This window comes from Bos indicus, chromosome 22, assembly GCF_029378745.1.
Source record: "Bos indicus isolate NIAB-ARS_2022 breed Sahiwal x Tharparkar chromosome 22, NIAB-ARS_B.indTharparkar_mat_pri_1.0, whole genome shotgun sequence".
In the NCBI taxonomy this organism is placed as follows: domain Eukaryota; kingdom Metazoa; phylum Chordata; class Mammalia; order Artiodactyla; family Bovidae; genus Bos; species Bos indicus.
In genome coordinates this window covers 11,544,321-11,564,585 of record NC_091781.1, presented here as the reverse complement: position 1 = coordinate 11,564,585, position 20,265 = coordinate 11,544,321, and the positions used below count along the sequence as shown (strand labels likewise).

The 20,265-nt window shown below is 37.1% G+C and overlaps 1 protein-coding gene across 2 annotated transcripts in view; it reads right to left on the bottom strand.

Annotated features, from left to right (window-relative positions):
• Positions 1 to 20,265, bottom strand: part of OXSR1 (oxidative stress responsive kinase 1) — an 87,091-nt gene that overhangs the window by 53,322 nt on the left and 13,504 nt on the right. The window contains exons 2-4 of one of the 2 annotated variants that reach the window (XM_019984752.2): positions 16,844 to 16,956; positions 10,144 to 10,252; positions 1,887 to 2,028 (exon numbers count right to left, since the gene is read on the bottom strand). In XM_019984752.2, coding sequence (XP_019840311.1) covers positions 1,887 to 2,028; positions 10,144 to 10,252; positions 16,844 to 16,956 — 364 coding nt within the window. Of the gene's footprint in view, positions 1 to 1,886; positions 2,029 to 7,450; positions 7,588 to 10,143; positions 10,253 to 16,843; positions 16,957 to 20,265 lie in introns of those variants that run through there. The other variant, XM_019984753.2, reaches the window with a different exon arrangement.

Genomic DNA, 20,265 nt, shown 5'->3' with positions numbered 1-20,265 from the left:
TACAATTTTAAGAAATTATTCAACATACCAAGAACCAGAAAAAATTAATAAGAAAAGACATCTAAGGGACTTTTCCGATGGTTCAATGGTTAAGACTGTGCTCCGAATGCAGGGGGCACAGGTTCAATCTCTGGCGGGGAACTAAGCCCCTGCATGCCATGTGGCATGGCCAAAAAGAAACAGGAACAGAAAGACTGATATCAACATGAAGAAGAATTAGATGTTGGAACTATTTGACAAGAATTTTAAACCAGCCATCATAAAAATGCTTCTAACATGCAATTTGAAATTCTCAAATGAAAAACAGAAAATCTCAGCAAAAAAAATTAAAAATGTAAAAAGAACCAAATAAAAATTATTTAACTGAAAACCTACAGTAACAGAAATAAAAGCTCCAGGAATGGGTTCCAGAGTAGAATGGAGAGGACAGAGGATAGAATCAGCAAACTTCAAAGCAAATCAAGAACATTTACTCAATTTGAACACAGAAAAAAATAGGTTGAAAACTGAGCCAGAAGGATTATGGTTCAACAACAAAAGACCTAACATTTCCACCATTAGAGTCCCAGAAAAAAAGGAAGGAAAATAGCTTACAAAGGTATTCAAAGACATAATGGCTGAAAACTTCCCAAAATTGGTGAGGACAAAAACCTAGATTGAAGAAATTTGGGAACCCCAAACTGGATAGACCTAAAGAAATCCACACTAAGACACATCATAATTAAACTTCTGAAAACCAAAGATAAAGAAAACAGTTGCTTTTTTTTTTTTTTTTTTGCTATGCTGTGCAGCATCAGGGGATCTTAGCTCCCAGACTAGATATTGAATCTGTGCCTTCTGCATTGAGAGGACAGTCCTAAACCACTGAACCACCAGGAAGTCCCACAAAGAAACAATCTTGAAAATAGCCAGAGAAAAGCAACATATTTGTACCAATTCACATAAGAGATTTCTTATCTGCAACCATGATGGCCAGAATTAAGTAACATATCTTTCAAGTGCTGAAAGAAAAGAAATGTAAACTACAAACTCTTATATCCAGGGAAACTATCCTTAATAAATGATGGGGAAATAAATATATCTTCAAATGAAGGAAAACCAAATCCAGGGACTAAATAAATTTGTACTAACAGAATCTGCCACCATTTGTACAGATATCAATTCTTGTTATCCATACACAGGGGCTGAATAGATATAAAGAGCCAGAAATACTTGAGCTATGAAATGCTATATGGCTCTTCAAATGTTATTTGATTAAAAAAAAAAAAAAGTTTAATTTTAAAAGCTATTTTACAAAAGCTTTTAATAATTTCAGAAAATACTCAAGATATAAAACAAATTATAAAGGAGTATTCCAAAGTATTATCAGTTGATTAAGGCAACTAACTCCTGGTAGGAAATTAGGAATTTATTTTTGAGTTTCCAATTTGACTAGAGCATTTGTTATTTTTTAAATGTTTAATGGTACCCCACTCCAGTACTCTTGCCTGGAAAATCCCATGGATGGAGGAGCCTAGAAGGCTGTAGTCCATGGGGTTGCTGAGGGTTGGACACGACTGAGCGACTTCACTTTCACTTTTCACTTTCATGCACTGGAGAAGGAAATGGCAACCCACTCCAGTGTTCTTGCCTGGAGAATCCCAGGGTCGGGGAGCCTGGTGGGCTGCCGTCTATGGGGTCGCACAGAGTCGGACACGACTGAAGCGACTTAGCAGCAGCTGTGTAACCACAGTGTATTGGAACTAATAATATAATACCAAGAGCCCTGCTAACCCTGAGAGATTATGGGTAACTGTGCCAAAGAACAAGGAATAGCCTCAATGAAATGAAACAGCATAACTACTGCTGCACTTATCCAAAAGAGAGGAGTGCTACCTTTTACATACCTGTGAATTTGTCCATTTTTATGCAGGTATTCCAAACCCTCCAGCACTTCTTTGAGTATTGTAGCGATGGTAGCTTCATCCAGGACCCCATTTTTATGTTCCCCCTTTGCCACAATGTGCTTAATAATATCTAGAACAGAACCTGAAAAGAGAATAAAATGTTTTCAGTAATTTTTTAACTCATTCAATATAAATTCAGAGCCATTTAAAAATCAAAACACATGTAAATCTTCTCATAAACTTAGCTGTGTAGGAAAGGAAGGAAAAAATAGCAATATAAGGAAATATAAAAGTTTAAAATTAATAATATATTAATTCTACTCTAAAACCGAAAGCAACCTGCTAATATCCAAACAGAAGTGTTACACCAGCATCTTCTTTGGACATCTAATGAGTATTTGAAAAAGGTAATAGAGGATTTTTAAAATCACCTCTGAAGAATCCCTAGGTAAACCATATTGGTCAATAACACTTTAGCAAAAGATGTAACAAACCAATTTAGGTTTCTAACATCAGATTAGAGTATGCAACATTGTTTAAATAAAGATATAAAACACAACTGAAATTCAGGTCAAATATCACATGTGTATGCAAACTAATTTAAAGGTTAAAATTATATTTCAGGTTAATAAGTAATAGAAATAAAACAGGTAAGACAAAGAAAAATATGCACGGAATAAAAGTAGCAGTTCTCTTTAAATAACAGCCTAGATGTATTATCAATCTCATTCTTCCCAGGATGGGAAATAATACTCCTACTAAAAATCAGAAGGAGGGAAAACACACCAATATAATAATTAAGGGCTTCCCCAGTGGATCAGCTGGTAAAGAATCTGCGGGCAATGTGGGAGACCTGGGTTCGATCCCTGGGTTGAGAAGATTCCCTGGGGGAGGGCATGGCAACCCACTCCAGTATTCTTGCCTGGAAGATCCCCATGGACAGAGGAGTGTGGCAGGCTATAGTCCGTAGGGTTGCAAAGAGTCAGACATAACTGAACAACTAAGCACATAATAATTAGAATCACAGAATGTTATCTACCATAAAAAAAAAGGCTTGCTAGAGATCAGTAGGATTTCTGGCGGTACAATAGCCCATAAGATCAAAGAACCAAAACAAAATAATCTCCAATATTAAAAATTGTGCCAAGGAGTCTGGAATATAACATAAAGTACACTGAAAACACTGAATGTCCATTTCTTGGCAAATGTTTCTGTTGAAAACTTGCCCTTGTGGGTGTTTTTTATTGCACACACTTAAAAACAAAAAAAATATATTTCCAATAGAGGGAAAGAAATGGTCTAGATGGAATCCTTGAAAACATGAGAGAACTGAACACATTTACTTCAGCTCCCACTTGAAATCCACCAACTTGATAAGCCTGACAAAAAGGACATAAATCCAGAATAAAAAAGAAAAGAAGAAGATAACAAAAGAGATACATCATTAATTTTCTGAAAGACAGAAAGCAGAAAAAGTAACTTTGAGTATGCAGGGGGAAAAATTGGAAACTTCAGTGCCTGCAGAGGAGGTGTATCAGTCAGGAAAACGTAGATCCCTTCCCTTGAGTCCCAGAAAGGCTCAGAACACAAACACCTTAGACAACGCATAAGGATGTGAAGGGTTACTGATGGAAAGGTTTGAACACAGGAAAACTGGTTGAAAACGCATATAAAGCAGAATAAGATTCCCAGATCCCACCCTCCCCATCCTAGAAAGCAAGGCAACTACCACACCCCACCTCTAGCAGGAGAAAGGCTGTTTGTTCTCTGTAGACAAATAATGGGAGACTTCAGATTCTTGGTAACTTTTTAAAGATTTTCTCCCTCTTTATTTCTGGGATTCATAAGACTACGATCCACAAAGAGGGGAACTAAGGAACAAGTTTTGTTCTGTTTAGTTTAACCAATCACACATTGACCCCCAGAGCAAAGTAACTATACCAACTGGCCAGGTATTTCATTCTTCTGAGAAATCCAGGCCACATTAAGAACTGTTCAGTAAGAAAACATACATATAAATGCCAACTGAGTTAAATGTCTGTAAAGAATATCTACAATAAGGAATGCAAAGGGGAAAACTCCTACTAGGAATTAAAATCACAATTTTTTCATTCAATAGTTAAGTCATATTATATGAGATCTAGAACTAGGTGCCACAGAGTATGTCCAGATCCACAGAGCATGACTGCTGACTTTCAGGGACCTTCTAGTCTGGGAGATCAAAAAAAAGGGGCAACAAAGACCCTAGGGCACATTAAAGCTACCAGGTATGCATTTTAAATGAGTCTGAAGCAGGAACTCCTTTCGAAAATCTTAGATTTCTATTAATTTCACATCACCCAGTGATTAATAGGGAAATTAAAGCAACACACATCCCCAGATTATGCCCAGAATGGATATACCCAAACAAGGGTATATAAAAAGCCCCTTCTTCCCTGGGATAAGTTGTCTTATCAGTTTTAGTCTCCCAACAATATGATTTTTATAGGTGAAGAGATGGTCATGCCACTAAGATCTACAACCTTAACTGACAAATATTGGTCCTGGAAGGTTCCCCCTTCTTTCCCAAATGATTTCCTCAGCATCTTCCAGCATCTTCCACAATGCCTATAATCCCCCCTCTTGAAATATAGAAATTATATACAATTCTTTATATAAACTAAGAGAAAGACGAAGGTAAAATATGCTAAGCAAAAGAAAACTATCACTGGATGATTCAAATTAAGATTTAAAGAAAAGGAACAAGGAAGGAAGCCTGTATCAGCATATAAAATACTATGTCCTTGGGTATAATCTGCAAAAAGTGTTCTATAGGGATAATTTGTTTTCAAACTTTAATACATTAAGAAATTACTTAGCAAACTAGCTAAAAATGCTGATTCCCAGATCTTATAGATTGCCATTCAAGAGATCTGAGGTAGGGCCCAAGAAGTTGCACTTTAAACAACCTATATTGTCCACTGAAACCCAAGAATTTTTTAAAGTGAATGCAAGTAAATCAAATAATAGAAAACAAGAGGGATTTGATACAAATTTTTTAATAAAGCAAAAAATTAAAGTGTAGATCATCTACTCCCCAAACTATCTCACGTCTGCCTTCATAGTCTATGGCACGGAACATTTTAAAAAACAGTGAAAAACTTTTACTGTCCAAGAAAATCATTACTAAACATTAAAATGATATTGAAAAAGTGGTGAAGCAGTTGCTGGTTCAAGACATTTGTTAAATCTGACTATTATAGCTCAATCAAATTAATCACTCAGTCAACATGTTTATGTCCTCAGTTTATTTTTATGAAAAAACACTCTGAGTCCATTTTAGTTACCAGTATTTTTACCAAGTTTTAATCAATCTTTAGCCACTGGGTGCTGCTTATGTCTTCCTAAGCCATATAAGTTTTAAAAGGAGCCAAAATTTGCTTGCTCTGAGTATTTCATTTCAAATCAGCAGACATACCCTCATTGTTGCTTGACCATCCAAAATTTGTCACTCACAATACCACGCATTTTTTACCTGGGTCATGCTCAGGGTCAAAGAAGTCCCATACTTTTTCCTCTCTCAGAAGATGACAAAGATGAGAGCATCCTTAAATCACAAAGTAATTCACTAAGACAGTGAATTTAAATTAGATTTCTGCATTTCTATAGTTCCTCCCTTTAAAGCCTACAGATTCTTCTTTATCTTTTCCTTTCAGAAGATTTCTTAATTACTTTAATTTCTAAAAATCTTATATTGCAGTTTGGTGCTAATAAATGGTAGAAATGGTAATAATGGTAGAAATAGCTAATAAATGGTAGAAATAAATGGTAGAAATAGCTATTTAGCTCAATAGCTATTTAGATAGAAAGTGGTTCTAATTTCTAAAGATTAACCTTCTATACTAATAAATTTCAACATTCAACATAAGTTCCAATTATTTAATTAACAAAAGATAAGAATATCATAGTTATAAGAAAGCATTATAAAGTAATTGTAATAGGCACATTTCAACTTATTTTAAGCATGATGTCCTTCTGGTCCATGGGCTTAAGAGTGCCAGTTGCAGTTCATTTTACAATTTAATTAGATTATTAAATTCTACATCAGTACAATGCTGCTAAATCAAAAATATGCGTTTTAAAGGAAAAATTAGTATGAAAGGAAAAGTTATATGAAAGAATGTGGCCTATACATATTTGTGTTAACTCTGGCTATTTATATTTATAAATTATTCAGATGGAGCCCCTGCTTCTCAGTGGTCCCCATCTCTCACTCTCTCTGCTCTAGCTGTGATTTCCTTATCAGATCCCAAGACACACCACTCTCCTCCATCTTGCCTGCACTCACCCCCAGTACAGTGCTCCCTCTCTCTGGGTCTTTCTCCCATTTTCCCTTGACATCACCTCCACATCCATGTCACCTGGCTAGTTGTTACCTACTCTTCAAGGCTCCTGAAGAACATCAGCTCCTGAAGGCGGTCTCCGTCCCATCACAGCCATTCTCCCTCAGTAGTTAGGTTCTCCTGATACTCGTTCCCACGATACCTGATACCTCCTCATGGCACTTGACACACTTATAATTATTAAACTGCAACTTCTTCTTGTTAGTTGTAAGACCCATAAGAGCAAGGAACTGACTGATTGATTCACCAATGTATTGGTAATCAATAAGTATTTGATGAAAGGCATTTTAACTGAGCTATCTTGACAGTTCCCTCCTATTCAAAAAAAGTTTTTTTGCTTTGCTTAGTTCTATTTTTTGTTTTCTACATATTGCTTAATGTATCTCTTCAGTTTAAATGTGTTCACTTTAAAACTACAAAAGAGGAGGGTTCAGGATGGGGAACACATGTATACCGGTGGTGGATTCATTTTGATATTTGGCAAAACTAATACAATTATGTAAAGTTTAAAAATAAAATAAAATTAAAAAAAAAAAGAAATAATAGGTAGTAAAAAATTTTAAAAACAGAAAATATGTGATATAGTATTATTAAAGTATTATATGTATTAAAGTATTATAGTATTATTAAAAAAATAAAAAATAAAACTACAAAAGACTACACTTTCCTAAAAAAGATGCAAAATTTTTAATATTTTAAAAGTAAACATTTAGATATAAGATTATGTTGACTCATAAAATTAAAAGTAATTTTTAAAAGAATTAATGCTTGCAACATATTTGAAAATTATTGCCCAGGAAATCTGCTGAGTGCTATGCTGGAAAAACTGGGCACCATCCCAGGAAACTTAAGACCTGGAAGAACAGAAAGGTACATTTCAAAAATATCCCACCCAGCTACATATACCATATCCTGCCTTGTGATCAGGACATATACTCACTGAGAGAGGAATGGGAATTCTTTAAAAAAAAAAAAAAAATTTTTTTGTTTAAGGCATTCTGCTTATAAGTAGCAGAAAGGATGGACTGGCATACAGCTATGGATGAGAGAATCAAGCAGACAATTTATCCCTATTTCATCAGAGGACTTTTTAGCAAGACATTGAAAACTCTGTATTACACATTTTGCAAATTACATATAAAGAAAATTATGCTATAGGTGATCAATAACGAACAGTATTACCTAATATTCCCATATCTGTCCATACTGAAAGAACCATGCTTGACCACCATCTTGAAAGGTGGTTGGTGTTAGCAAGGCTTCCAACCATCATATGAACAGGGCCTTTAACAAAGCAATCCAGTTTCTCCAGTGTGTCACTAATGGGATTGAAACAAAAAGGTGATTCTGGCTACACTGAAAAGCATCAAATAACAAGGGATCATTATTATTAATGACTAAAATTTCTTGTGCACCTACTACATGTCAGCACAGTGGTGGATGCTTTACAAAGTCACCTCACTTACTCCTCCCTAGTACCCTGAAATGCAGGAAAGGCATCCCCATTTAACAGATAAGTAAATAGGTTTAAAGAGTTCAAAGAGTTTGCCTAGGGACATAACCACTAAGCAGAAAATCTAGAATTTAATTCTAAAGCCTACAGACTTTTCTTTAAAGCTTCCCTGGGGAAGTAAGGTGTTCGATGAGTAATGGTATTAAAATAACAAACATGGATTCTCTTTCCTGTAATCCTACACTACAATCGAAAATGGAAAATAATGCTCCCATGTTAAATATATATGCAAACAAGCAGCAAAGTGATGGGAAAGTTGGGCAGCTCCATCACTCACTTGTCCTATCTTGCCACATCATTCAAATCCATGTTGTAGCAAAATGTCTAATTTATTATATGGCATGGACTTCTGGGCAACCATAACAAAATCTTCAATCTATACATACTAAGGGTCCACTGTTTGCAATTAGCAATACTTACATTTTATTCTAAGGACTAAAGCAGAAATAATTGTATACACAATAGTGCAGGATACAGTAATTATGTTAATACAGGGGACCAAAATTTTCTGTGTAAGAGAAAAGAGATTCGAGTATAATTTTTAAAGTTTTAAAGGTCTGCAATGTTAAATCTGAATTGGAATTACTAATGTCAAATTATGATTTGTTTTAATATGCTATATTTCCAAGCTCTTCCAAACAGAATCAAGGACAAAATAGTAGCAGTACTCAGATATCCAAGTTATGCTTTCTGAATACATTCCCCATAAAAAGGTTCAGGGCTCCTTAGAATATTGGCTGATTCTACGAAAGGCAACATAAATGTGAACCATTTATACTGAACCAAAAATCAAGGTTATCAAAGATCGACGGATCATGTCAAAAGGACACCACAGTATGTTTGAAGAGACTTCCACTAACAAAATTTTGGATAACCTGAGCATCGAAAAAAAAAAAAAAGAGTGTAACTGATTGAAAGGCACTGAATATATGAAAAAAATCCTTGAGTTTATATAGTAATACTTCAAAAAAGAAAGCATCACTCAGTGGGAAAAAAGAAAAAAAAGTCAATGGCAGTGATTATTAAACTAATTCTTTACTGTGAAAACTGGTCCTTAAAAAAACACATTTATCCTGTCTAAAGTGTCTGCCGACTGAGCGACTTCACTTTCACTTTTCACTTTCATGCATTGGAGAAGGAAATGACAACCCACTCCAGTGGGTTCTTGCCTGGAGAATCCCAGGGACGGCGGAGCTGGTGGGCTGCTGTCTATGGGTCCCACAGAGTCGGACACGACTGAAGTGACTTAGCAGCAGCAGCAGCAGCAAAGCGTCTGCCCACAATGCAGAAGACCCAGGTTCAATCCCTGGGTTGGGAGGATCCCCTGGAGAAGGAAATGGCAACCCACTCCAGTATTCTTGCCTGGAAAAATCCCATGAACAGAGGACCCTGGTAGACTACAGTCCATGGGGCCACAAAGAGTCAGACACGACACAACTGAGCGACTTCACCTTCTTTCAGTAGGAATTACAGTATAGAGTAATCAAAAAGTCCCAGTTAATAAAGGAAAGTTCCTTTACAGCGAAGAATGCCACTTTATAAATGTTAATACAAAAAAAAAGAAAAAATTACCATTCTGCAACCTCTGACAAAATAATTGATTCAAACAAGGATTGTTAATGGATATTAAAAACATTAGATCAAAGACTTGGGGAACTGGATACTCACAGTGCCAAAGTATCATCCCAAAGACTACCTGCTAGCTGCAAAGGGAAATAAAGCCAACTTTTCCATGGAGAGGCCTGGCTGTCATAATTTTCAGCAATCAAAATCAACATCACTATTAAAGATATAACCAGATAGCAAATACTACTTCTTGACGTGATGCAATGTGAAGTACACAGCACCACCTACAAAATACTCTGTCTAAATAACCCTTTGGGTCTAATTTTTAATCTGTATACTGGAGTGGGTTGCCATTTCCTTCTCCAGGAGATCTTCCCAACCCAGGGATTGAAGCGGTCTCCTGCCTTGTAGGCAGACACTTTACCATCTGAGCCACCAGGGAAGTCCTTGTAGGAAACAGAGGAATATAAATCAAGTTAAACATCACCAGGAAGAAATAACCAGATAAATCTAGAATGTGGAACATCCTACAAGATAGACCCTTCAAACCAGACCTTTCATAAGTTTGTGAAATGGAAGAGAGGAAGTAGGAGGGAACCATCCTAGATTGAGAGAAATTGAAGAAGCATGACAACCAAATGCAACATGTGACTTGTCTCACCTTGTACACTAGTATTGTTAGATACTGTAATCTCAGTATCTCCTCAAATGCATGTCCATGAAAACCAAACCAAAGAAAACATCTGTATTTACTTTCCAAACCATGAAAGTTGGCATTTCATTGTACTCTACTCACCTCCACTTAACAGCTTCATGACGAGCCACAGCTCATCTTTTACCACAAAAGATGTGTAGTAAGACACAATATTAGGGTGATGGCACTGACTCATGGCTTGGATTTCTTTCTACAAAGAAGAGAAAACATGGTGATTCGTTATATGCAAGCCTAAAACAACATTAGAATTTACTGAATCCAGATTTGGGAATTCCAAAGACTATGTCACAACCTTTTTAGGATTTTCATGGTTCTGATCTCTTCAAGAATGGTTAAACCAAAAAACCACTTGGTTTCCCTCAGTCCATTCTGATTCCTACTCCTTTCACTCATTAAACAGTGATCTCTGAAACCAGAGATGTACTATTTATCACACCTTGGCACAGTACCACAGAGGCCTCCACTGGGACACATTTTGTACTTCAGGGTGTCCCTGCAGAAATCTTGGGAAATCAGGTTTTACAGTCACAGAGGATAATTACTAATAAACAGAGAGTGGTTTTTTGTTTGGTGCTTTTTTTCCCCAAAATTGTTTCACCTCATTTTTGTGAAATGATTAACAGTTCTCACTTTAAAGAGGTCATAAACTAAACCAAAAGTAGAAACCTGAGCCCAAAGTCTAAGCTTACACTATTCTCAGTTAATGAATTTAAATTAGATTTGGTGTGATAAGATGCCTTATAGAAGTCTTGTGGTCATGGCCCTGCTTATCTTTCCATTATTCCCACTGCCTTCACTGAAACTACCCTCAACACACCCCAGTCCTACCATAGTAACTTCAAGTGAGCCATGCTGCTTCTAATTACGCACATTTAACCCTATTGCTGCCTCAGCCTAAAGTATACTTTCCTCATTTTCATCCAGCTAAAAACACCAAATCACCCTGCCAATCTCAGCCAAAATACCACTTCCACCCAGCTTCCCAGGTTTAGTGACATGTCCCTTCTCTTGGCTTCTAAGCTCTGTGCACATCTCCTCACATTATAGCACATATGTATGGATAGAAAATTGGATGCTTATTTGCCTGTCTTCCCCTGTGGAACTGAGAACGTCAACCAAGCAAGTACTTAAAAGTGGATTCCTACACATGGTGGCAATTATCATACCATACTGTAGTTGCCTGTTTATTTTTCTGCATCCCTCACAAAACTGTAAGCTCAATGAGAGATTAGACTCTGTATTACTAGCACTTATCATTGTGCGTGGCACACAGTCTACCCTCAATAAATATTTGCTGAATGAATGAAATCCTACAGCACTTTATACAGCTTTTTACTTATTGATGTAAATAAGCCCTACACCCTTGGTATTTGTTCAGTAAGATCAACTGGGTAAAAGTTGCTCCAAATTCCTGATTCATAAGAAGTGTTCAACGAAAGGGATTCCTTCTCTTCTCATCTTCTCTACGCGAATGTAAGTTCTTTTATGGCAAGGACTTTGTTGTGTGCATTTTTGCTACCCACTAAGTTACTAGCACAGTCTTCTGTACTAAAAGCTAAGTAAATATGAAGGATAAGGAAGAGGAACTAAAGTAATAAACACCTGCCTATTGGCACAGTTATATAGGACTTGAATAGATAAGATATGTACACATAGGAGGGAATGTACAGGACAGCATATACATGCCAAACGAGGTAAATGTTACAAGAATTCCAGAGGAAAGAACAGTTAAAGCAAGAAGTCTTCATAGAGTGGGTGGGAACTACGTTTGTGTTTTACAAGATGTGGGATATTATAGCAGTACAAGGTGCAAAGCACATAAAATTACAGAAAAAAAGAAAAGGATGAAATATGCAAGACAAATTTTAGACACAGGAGTAAACCTGTCTAAACACAGGTCATGCTTTCAACAGAAATTTACCAAGTGCCCACCTTATGCCAGGTGCAGGACTAGTATAATGATGAACCTTCATGAAACTTACGGTCTGGTGAAGAAGTCAGACAAATACTAATTTACAATACATATGAATAAAGTCTGATAGAAGAAGTACTAAATACTATATGATTTCACTGAAGAGGTGAATCATCCAAAATTAGGACTGACAATCAGGGAAAACTTCCTATAAAAAATTTTACTACACTGACATTACAATCCTGTTGCATGCTTAAGCGCTCAGTCGTGTCCAGTTCTTTGCGACCCCATGGACCATAGCCCACCAGGCTCCTCTGTCCATGGGATTTCCCAGGGAAGAACACTTGAGTGGTTGCCATTTCCTACTCCAGGGGATCTTCTCAACTCAGGGATGGAACCCACCTCTTCTGCACTGAAGGAGGATTCTTTACCACTGAGCCACAGGAAAGGCCAACATTAAAATAGGAAAAATAAATGTTTTTATGGGTTTTCATTGTTGAATTACCTGGGACCGTATCATAAGTCCCAGGTAATTATAACTGTGTTCAAGAATTTAGGATTCAACACATACCCCAATGTTTACTGTACCACTATTTATAATAGCCAGGACATGGAAGCAACCAAGATGTACACTGACAGATGAATAAAGAAATTGTGGTAGGCCTTCCCTGGTGGTACAGTGGTTAAGAACCTGCCTTCCAATGCAGGAGACATGGGTTCGATCCCTGGTCAGCGAACTAAGATGCCATATGCCACAGGGTAATTAAGCCTGCATGCTGCAACAAAGATCCCATGTGCCTCATTCTGACTCAAATTTCCCAGCAGCTTCCTCAACACTCGTAAGTGCTTCCACTCCTAGTCATGAAAATGCTTTCCTGACAGTCCTATATGTCTGCTAGTACCAGATCTTTGTCTGGAATTTTTAGTGCTCCACCTCAGGCTTTCTAAAGCCATGTTTTAATGACCATTGTTCACTCCTTTTTAAAACTCATTCATCTTGATTTCTATTCTTTGCCCTCTGGCTTTCTTTTCCCTTTTTTTAAAATTTATTTATTTCTTAATTGAAGGTAATTGCTTTACAGAATTTTGTTGCTTTCTGTCAAATATCAACAAGAATCAGCCATAGGTATATGTATGTCCCCTCCCTCTTGAACCTCCCTCCCGTTCCACCCCTCTAGATTGTCACAGAGCCTGTTTGAGTTCCCCGAGTCATATAGTAAATTCCCACTGGCTATCTATTTTACCTATGGTATCGTAAGTTTTCATGTTACTCTTTCCATACATCTCACTCTCTCCTCCCCTCTTCCCATGTCCAGAAGTCTATTCTCTGTCTGTTTCTCCATTGCTGCCCTGCAAATAAATTCTTCAGTGCCATCTTTCTAGATTCCATATATATGTGTTAGTACATGATATTTATCTTTCTCTGACTTACTTCACTCTGTATAACAGGCTCTAGGTTCGTCCACCTCATTAGAACTGACTCAAATGCATTCCTTTTCATGGCTGAGTAATATTCCATTGTATATATGCACCACAGCTTCTTTATCCATTCATCTGTTCATGAACACTAGGTTGCATCCATGTTCTAACTACTATAAATAGTGTTGCAATCCCCCTGGTTTTCTAATTACTCCAACATAGTTGATTTTCCTTCACTTCACACTACTGAGTCATTCCCCAAGTAATGTTAATTTATTCATTCATTTATTCAGAGTGAACAGTCTCTGCTGTCATAAAGTGCTCATTCTAGAACTAACAACTTTCCCATCTATAAAATTTTGACAGAATTTGTGTCTTTCTTTCCATTGTCATTTCCTAAATTTAGAGTCTCAATATCTCTTTGTGCAATCCAGTGTTCCTCAACCTATGAGATGCAACACATATGGGTCATGAAACAAACTTGGTGCATCACATTAAAAATAGACGAAAACAGGATAAAAAATCAGAGTGCATTCCACATAATATAATTAAGAACTGTTTTATGAAAACATGTCAGTTACATTAATATATATATAATATATATTTTATCAACATATTTATAACATTATTAGATAATATGCTATCCTTTGCTGATTTTGAACCCCTGATCAGCAGGGTCTCCATCTCTGCCTCTTCAAAGTCTTCCCAGCCCAGGTGGCCCAGGACACAAACATCTCCACAAAGGCCTTCATCTTCATAACTGGGAGTTCGCTTCTACCTTGTACTTCAACATAGTATTCAAACTTTTCCGAGGCACTGTCACACTCTGCCTTGTACAGCAGACAAGAACCTTAACTCTTCAACCAGATTGTGAGCTTTATGATAGAAGAAAAGACATTTTAAGCCTCTTAATTGTCCCTTCAGATGTTTGTCCAATGAATCTAGTCCAAGCATTTATCAGAGGACAGAAAAATCTCAATCATCTGCATTCTATGCCTTTCCTAGAGTCTGTGAGTAAAATCTCTGGAGAAAACAAATGTACTACTATCTGACAGCTGGTTTTGTGATCACACTTTTTGCAAAGGTTGTCTGAGAAGAAAACATTTTGACAAGAGAAAGGAGTAATATACTGCCTTCTCACTAGTAACTGTCACACACAATACACACCTGTAATTGGTTTACATCAGTACTCTCTGGAGAACCCAGAGCATCCTTTCTGCATTATAATGAAGACAGTTTTGAAAAAAAATCTTACAATCACAACATCAAAAGTTGAGTATGCTGAGCTGATAATTTTTTTAAAAGATAAATTGAAGGCCTTTGTATCTTTTAGATACAGAGCCACTGGCACTTAGATCTCAAGTCATAACACTACCACAAATACCACAAATCAGGCATTCTTTTATATTTCTGATGCTTGTTCAGGGTTGATTGGAATCCTACCTGCATATGCACCAATTATTTAAAGAAAGCCAATTATTCTAAAGTCACTTTAAATCACTTCCCCCCATCTTTATTATTTGTTGATTTGCAAATACTATATATGCAATGTAAAGATTTCTGGAATATGTACACACATTTTATAAAGGTCTAACCAATTTCTTTCCTTTTACTAAGCTATATCAAATTTGCATTCCTCTAAAAGTAAGGCCTTAGTGTAATAACACAAATATTACTTTTAAGAATGTCAAATGATTTTTGAGAAGAGATGCTCTTTACACTTTTAAACTAGGATTTAATCATTTTATTAGTATTTTATGAAGTTAAAAAAAATAGTAGACTTGAGTCATAAAAACCTGATTTTTTAGTCCAGACTCTGTTGCTTATCATGATTTAATTCCCTCATCTACAGAGGAGAGCTACTACCTATCTCAGAGATGTTTATGAGGTTAAAGTACACTTTAACGCCTAGTACTGAAAAGGTGTTTGCTATTACCATCATATGAATGTAGTCAAGTTATTTAAACTTTGAGCCTTAGTTGCTTTAGTCATAAAGTAGTAAATAATAACACTTTCATTCTTCTTTATACCATCCTTATGGATTATGAAAAGTAACTGGCAAATGACAGGAATTCATATTGGACTTCTCAAATTCCAGTGTTAATATATGGATTAAAAATACTGTTTTTCTTTAATAAGAATTAGTTTACAATTTAGGCCTCTGTTATGATCACTGCAGTTCACATGTCCAAGTGGTGCTCTAAGGTCCTTGCTGGCAGCTGTAAACCCAAGTTCGCCACATAGTGTTTCAATCAGCATCTCCTTCCAAGTACATGTTCTCTCACCGAACAGCTCAAGATCACTCTAGCAACCCAGTTCTTCAGCTTCTGCATATACGTTACCAATTCCTGAAGAAATACATCTGCCTCATCTGCTGAAAGGTCGACATATAATTATATTATCTCTATATCAGAGTTACACTACAAATTAAACCCAATCTGGGACAATGGAAAAAAATTCTGGACTGACAAATCATCCCAGTCCTAGTTTCTGCCCTTTCTACTATAACTGTGCATGATCTTAGAGAAATTATTTAACAATTTAACTATATTAGTTCACATTTGAGTGGTGGTTTATGGTTTTCCAGTACTGTAACATTTGATCTTCAAGAAAAACCTCATGCGGTATACAAAGCAGAAGCAGATAGATATATTTCCATTTTAAGCCAAAGAAGTTGAGGATTTGAAAAATCAAATGATGTGGAAAAACTATCTTATTTCGCTTGCTGAATACTTACTACATACTACATACTTAAAACTACTCCAGGTGTCATGGAGTATAAAGAACTGCAAAACAATCCCTGTGTTGATGGTTCTTAACACCGCAGAAATCTCATACAGCTGTAGATTCTTGGGGCCCCCTCTCTTCTTCCTGACCTTAGGAGGAGCTAATGCTGCTGGGTCATTCTATCTCTTATCCTGCATCAATGGTCAGAATGTAGATTGGGCCCACGTTCCTAGAAGGCCAAAGCCCTTTAAAGGATGCTCCATTTGACCCAGGAATCACAACTGCATGATACTATTTTAAAGAGAGAAAGAAGTAAGCAAGCATTGTTTATAACAATAAAGAGGACACAAAAATCATTCAGTACCAGAGAACAGGTTAGATGAAATATTCAACAGAACACTACATACCTATTGAAAACTATATTCATATTTATAGACATAGAATTCTATGATAAATTTTTTAAAGACAAGAACAAGTATATGATATTCTCATCATAAAAATACAAAGATGACTAAAGGTGCACTTATAGCACATTTAGTGTCAACCTCAGAATGAGAGAATTGTAACTAATTTTCTTCCTCTCTAGTTACTTGGATTTTATGAATTTTACAATAAGCAATACTTATTAATGAAGAAATCACAAGTTTATTTTTAAAAAAGTAAAAAACTTCAAGTTATTTCCCACTCTAACATGAATATACAAGAAATATGAGAAGTGCATACCAGGAGTTCATCCATGCTAGTCTGACATTTCTCAAGGTTTATCCGTTTGATTGCCACTTTCTCCTTTTTAGGGGCACAATACGCTGCTTGGACCACAGCCGTTGCTCCACTCCCTAAAGATAAATAAATAAAATGAATAAATAAAAAGAGGCAGTGATTACAAGACATTTCTGACTCCTACACAATTTAAGGGCACACAATTTAAACAAAAGAATAATTCTTAACTTGTTCTTAATACTCAACAACAGATGCAGAGAAACACTCTGAAAAGTAGGGTGTCAGTAAAAGCAAAAGTCTTGACCATTCATAGAACTATCAATAAGTACCAGCACACACACACCGAAATAAAAATCGTTAGACTTCTAGAAGTTCTAGAATATTACAGTATAGGCTCACATTTCCCTGCTCTTCTCTTCTAAATACAACTAAATATCGTACAAATAATTCAACAATCATAAAGATAATCTGAAGCAGACAATCAGAGAGGTAGAAAGAAGTAGATGGACTGGCTAGGACCCTCAGGATGTGCAGAAAAGCATCATTGTGAGCTACCTGGGTTTTTCTTTTATCTCCTACCTATCCACGAGTGGACACCAGAAGAGCTTGCCTCCCAGAACCACCAACCAGGATAGAAAGACAAATAAACAAACAAATGCAAAACATCCTTTCTGGACAAAGTACTGTGAAAGGGGAAGCTCAGTAGCAATCTAGAAGACAATTTCTCAAACCCCATCGGGACAACCCAGCCAGTCCACAGCATGAGCATCAGCAGCATCTGCACCCCACACCCAGAGAATGGTAGACCAGATTCACCAAAGGGACAACTAGTTCCCTGCCCCACACCTGGGGTGGCGGCTGGGGGGCTGGGGGAACTGAACAGACACCCACCGGTCAGTCCAGGTAACACCTGTAGAGATTAAACAGGAGTCCCTGCGGGGCTAGAAGAATAAAGCAGAGAACAGCACTGCCAGAATTCTGAAAACTCAAGTATCACAGGAATTACAGAGCTCACAAAAGTAGGCCAGGACTTACACATTAAACCCAAGCAGAGTAACTGCCTACTCAAATAGAAATTTTAAATAGGATCAGGAGTCTTCTAAAATTAATATCCTAAATGTCCAGAATATAATTTAAAAAAAGAAAATCACATTGTCTCAACAAGAGCCAGGAAAAACACACTTGAATGAGAAGACAATCACACTGATGCAAACACCAAAATGAATCACTAGTTGGAATTTCTGACAAGAATTTTAAAGTAGCCATCACAAAAATGCTTCAATAAACAGTTAAGAATTATCTGAAAACAAATTTTAAAAATGTAAAAATCTCAACAAAGAAAGAGAAGTTATATTTTTTTAAAGTATCAACTGGAAATTACATAACTGAAACATATAATTTCCAAAAAAAAAAAAACTTCCTGGAGAAGCTCAATAGAAAAATAAAGATAAAATAAGATAAATTTAGTGAACTTGAAGATAAAGTCAATAGTTTTACTCAATTTAAAACAGAGAGACTGAAAAAAAAAAAAACAGAGACTCAGGGAGAAATGGGATAATAGTAAAAACTCTAAAATCCCTGTGGTAGGTGGAATAATTAACCAACCCCCTCTCCAAAGATAACCACATTCTAATCCTTCAGACTAGTAAATGTTACCATAAATGGCAAAGTTCAGTTCAGTTCAGTCCCTCAGTCATGTCCGACTCTTTGCGACCCCATGAATCGCAGCACGTCAGGCCTCCCTGTCCATCACCAACTCCCGGAGTTCACTCAGACTCACGTCCATCAAGTCGGTGATGCCATCCAGCCATCTCATCCTCTGTCGTCCCCTTCTCCTCCTGCCCCCATCCCTCCCAGCATCAAGGTCTTTTCCAGTAAGTCAACTCTTCGCATGAGGTGGCCAAAGTACTGGAGTTTCAGCTTTAGCATCATTCCTTCCAAAGAAATCCCAGGGCTGATCTCCTTCAGAATGGACTGGTTGGATCTCCTTGCAGTCCAAGGGACTCTCAAGAGTCTTCTCCAACACCACAGTTCAAAAGCATCAATTCTTTGGCGCTCAGCTTTCTTCACAGTCCAACTCTCACATCCATACATGACCACAGGAAAAACCATAGCCTTGACTAGACGGACCTTTGTTGGCAAAGTAATGTCTCTGCTTTTGAATATGCTAGCTAGGTTGGTCATAACTTTCCTTCCAAGGAGTAAGCGTCTTTTAATTTCATGGCTGCAATCACCATCTGCAGTGATTTTGGAGCCCCGAAAAATAAAAGTCAGACACTGTTTCCACTGTTTCCCCATCTATTTCCCATGAAGTGATGGGACCAGATGCCATGATCTTCGTTTTCTGAATGTTGAGCTTTAAGCCAACTTTTTCACTCTCCTCTTTCACCTTCATCAAGAGGCTCTTTAGTTCCTCTTCACTTTCTGCCATAAGGGTGGTGTCATCTGCATATCTGAGGTTATTGATATTTCTCCTGGCATAGAAAAAGGCTATGCTTTTTCCTTGACTCCAGCTTGTGCTTCTTCCAGCCCAGCGTTTCTCATGATGTACTCTGCATATAAGTTAAATAAGCAGGGTGACAATATACAGCCTTGACGTACTCCTTTTCCTATTTGGAACCAGTCTGTTGTTCCATGTCCAGTTCTAACTGTTGCTTCCTGACCCGCATATAGGTTTCTCAAGAGGCAGGTCAGGTGGTCTGATATTCCCATCTCTTTCAGAATTTTCCACAGTTTATTGTGATCCACACAGTCAAAGGCTTTGCCATAGTCAATAAAGGAAAAATAGATGTTTTTTCTGGAACTCTCTTGCTTTTTCCATGATCCAGCGGATGTTGGCAATTTGATCTCTGGTTCCTCTGCCTTTTCTAAATCCAGCTTGAACATTTGGAAGTTCACGGTTCATGTATTGCTGAAGCCTGGCTTGGAGAATTTTGAGCATGACTTTACTAGCGTGTGAGATGAGTGCAATTGTGCGGTAGTTTGAGCATTCTTTGACATTGCTTTTCTTTGGGATTGGAATGAAAACTGACCTTTTCCAGTCCTGTGGCCACTGCTGAGTTTTCCAAATTTGCTGGCATATTGAGTGTAGCACTTTCACAGCATCATCTTTCAGGATTTGAAAGAGCTCAACTGGAATTCCATCACCTCCACTAGCTTTGTTCGTAGTGATGCTTCCTAAAGCCCACTTGACTTCACATTCCAGGATGTCTGGCTCTAGGTATAAATGGCAAAAAGACTTTGCAAATGTTATTAAAATAAGGGTGGAAAGATGATCCCAGATTATCTGGGTGAGCCCAATGTACTCACAAGGGTCTTTATAGAAGAGGCACAGGAGTGTCAAGTCAGAGAAGGTGAAGCAATGAAAGCAAAAGTCAGAGTAATGGGACCATAAGCCAAGGAGCAAGTACTGATACATGCAACAA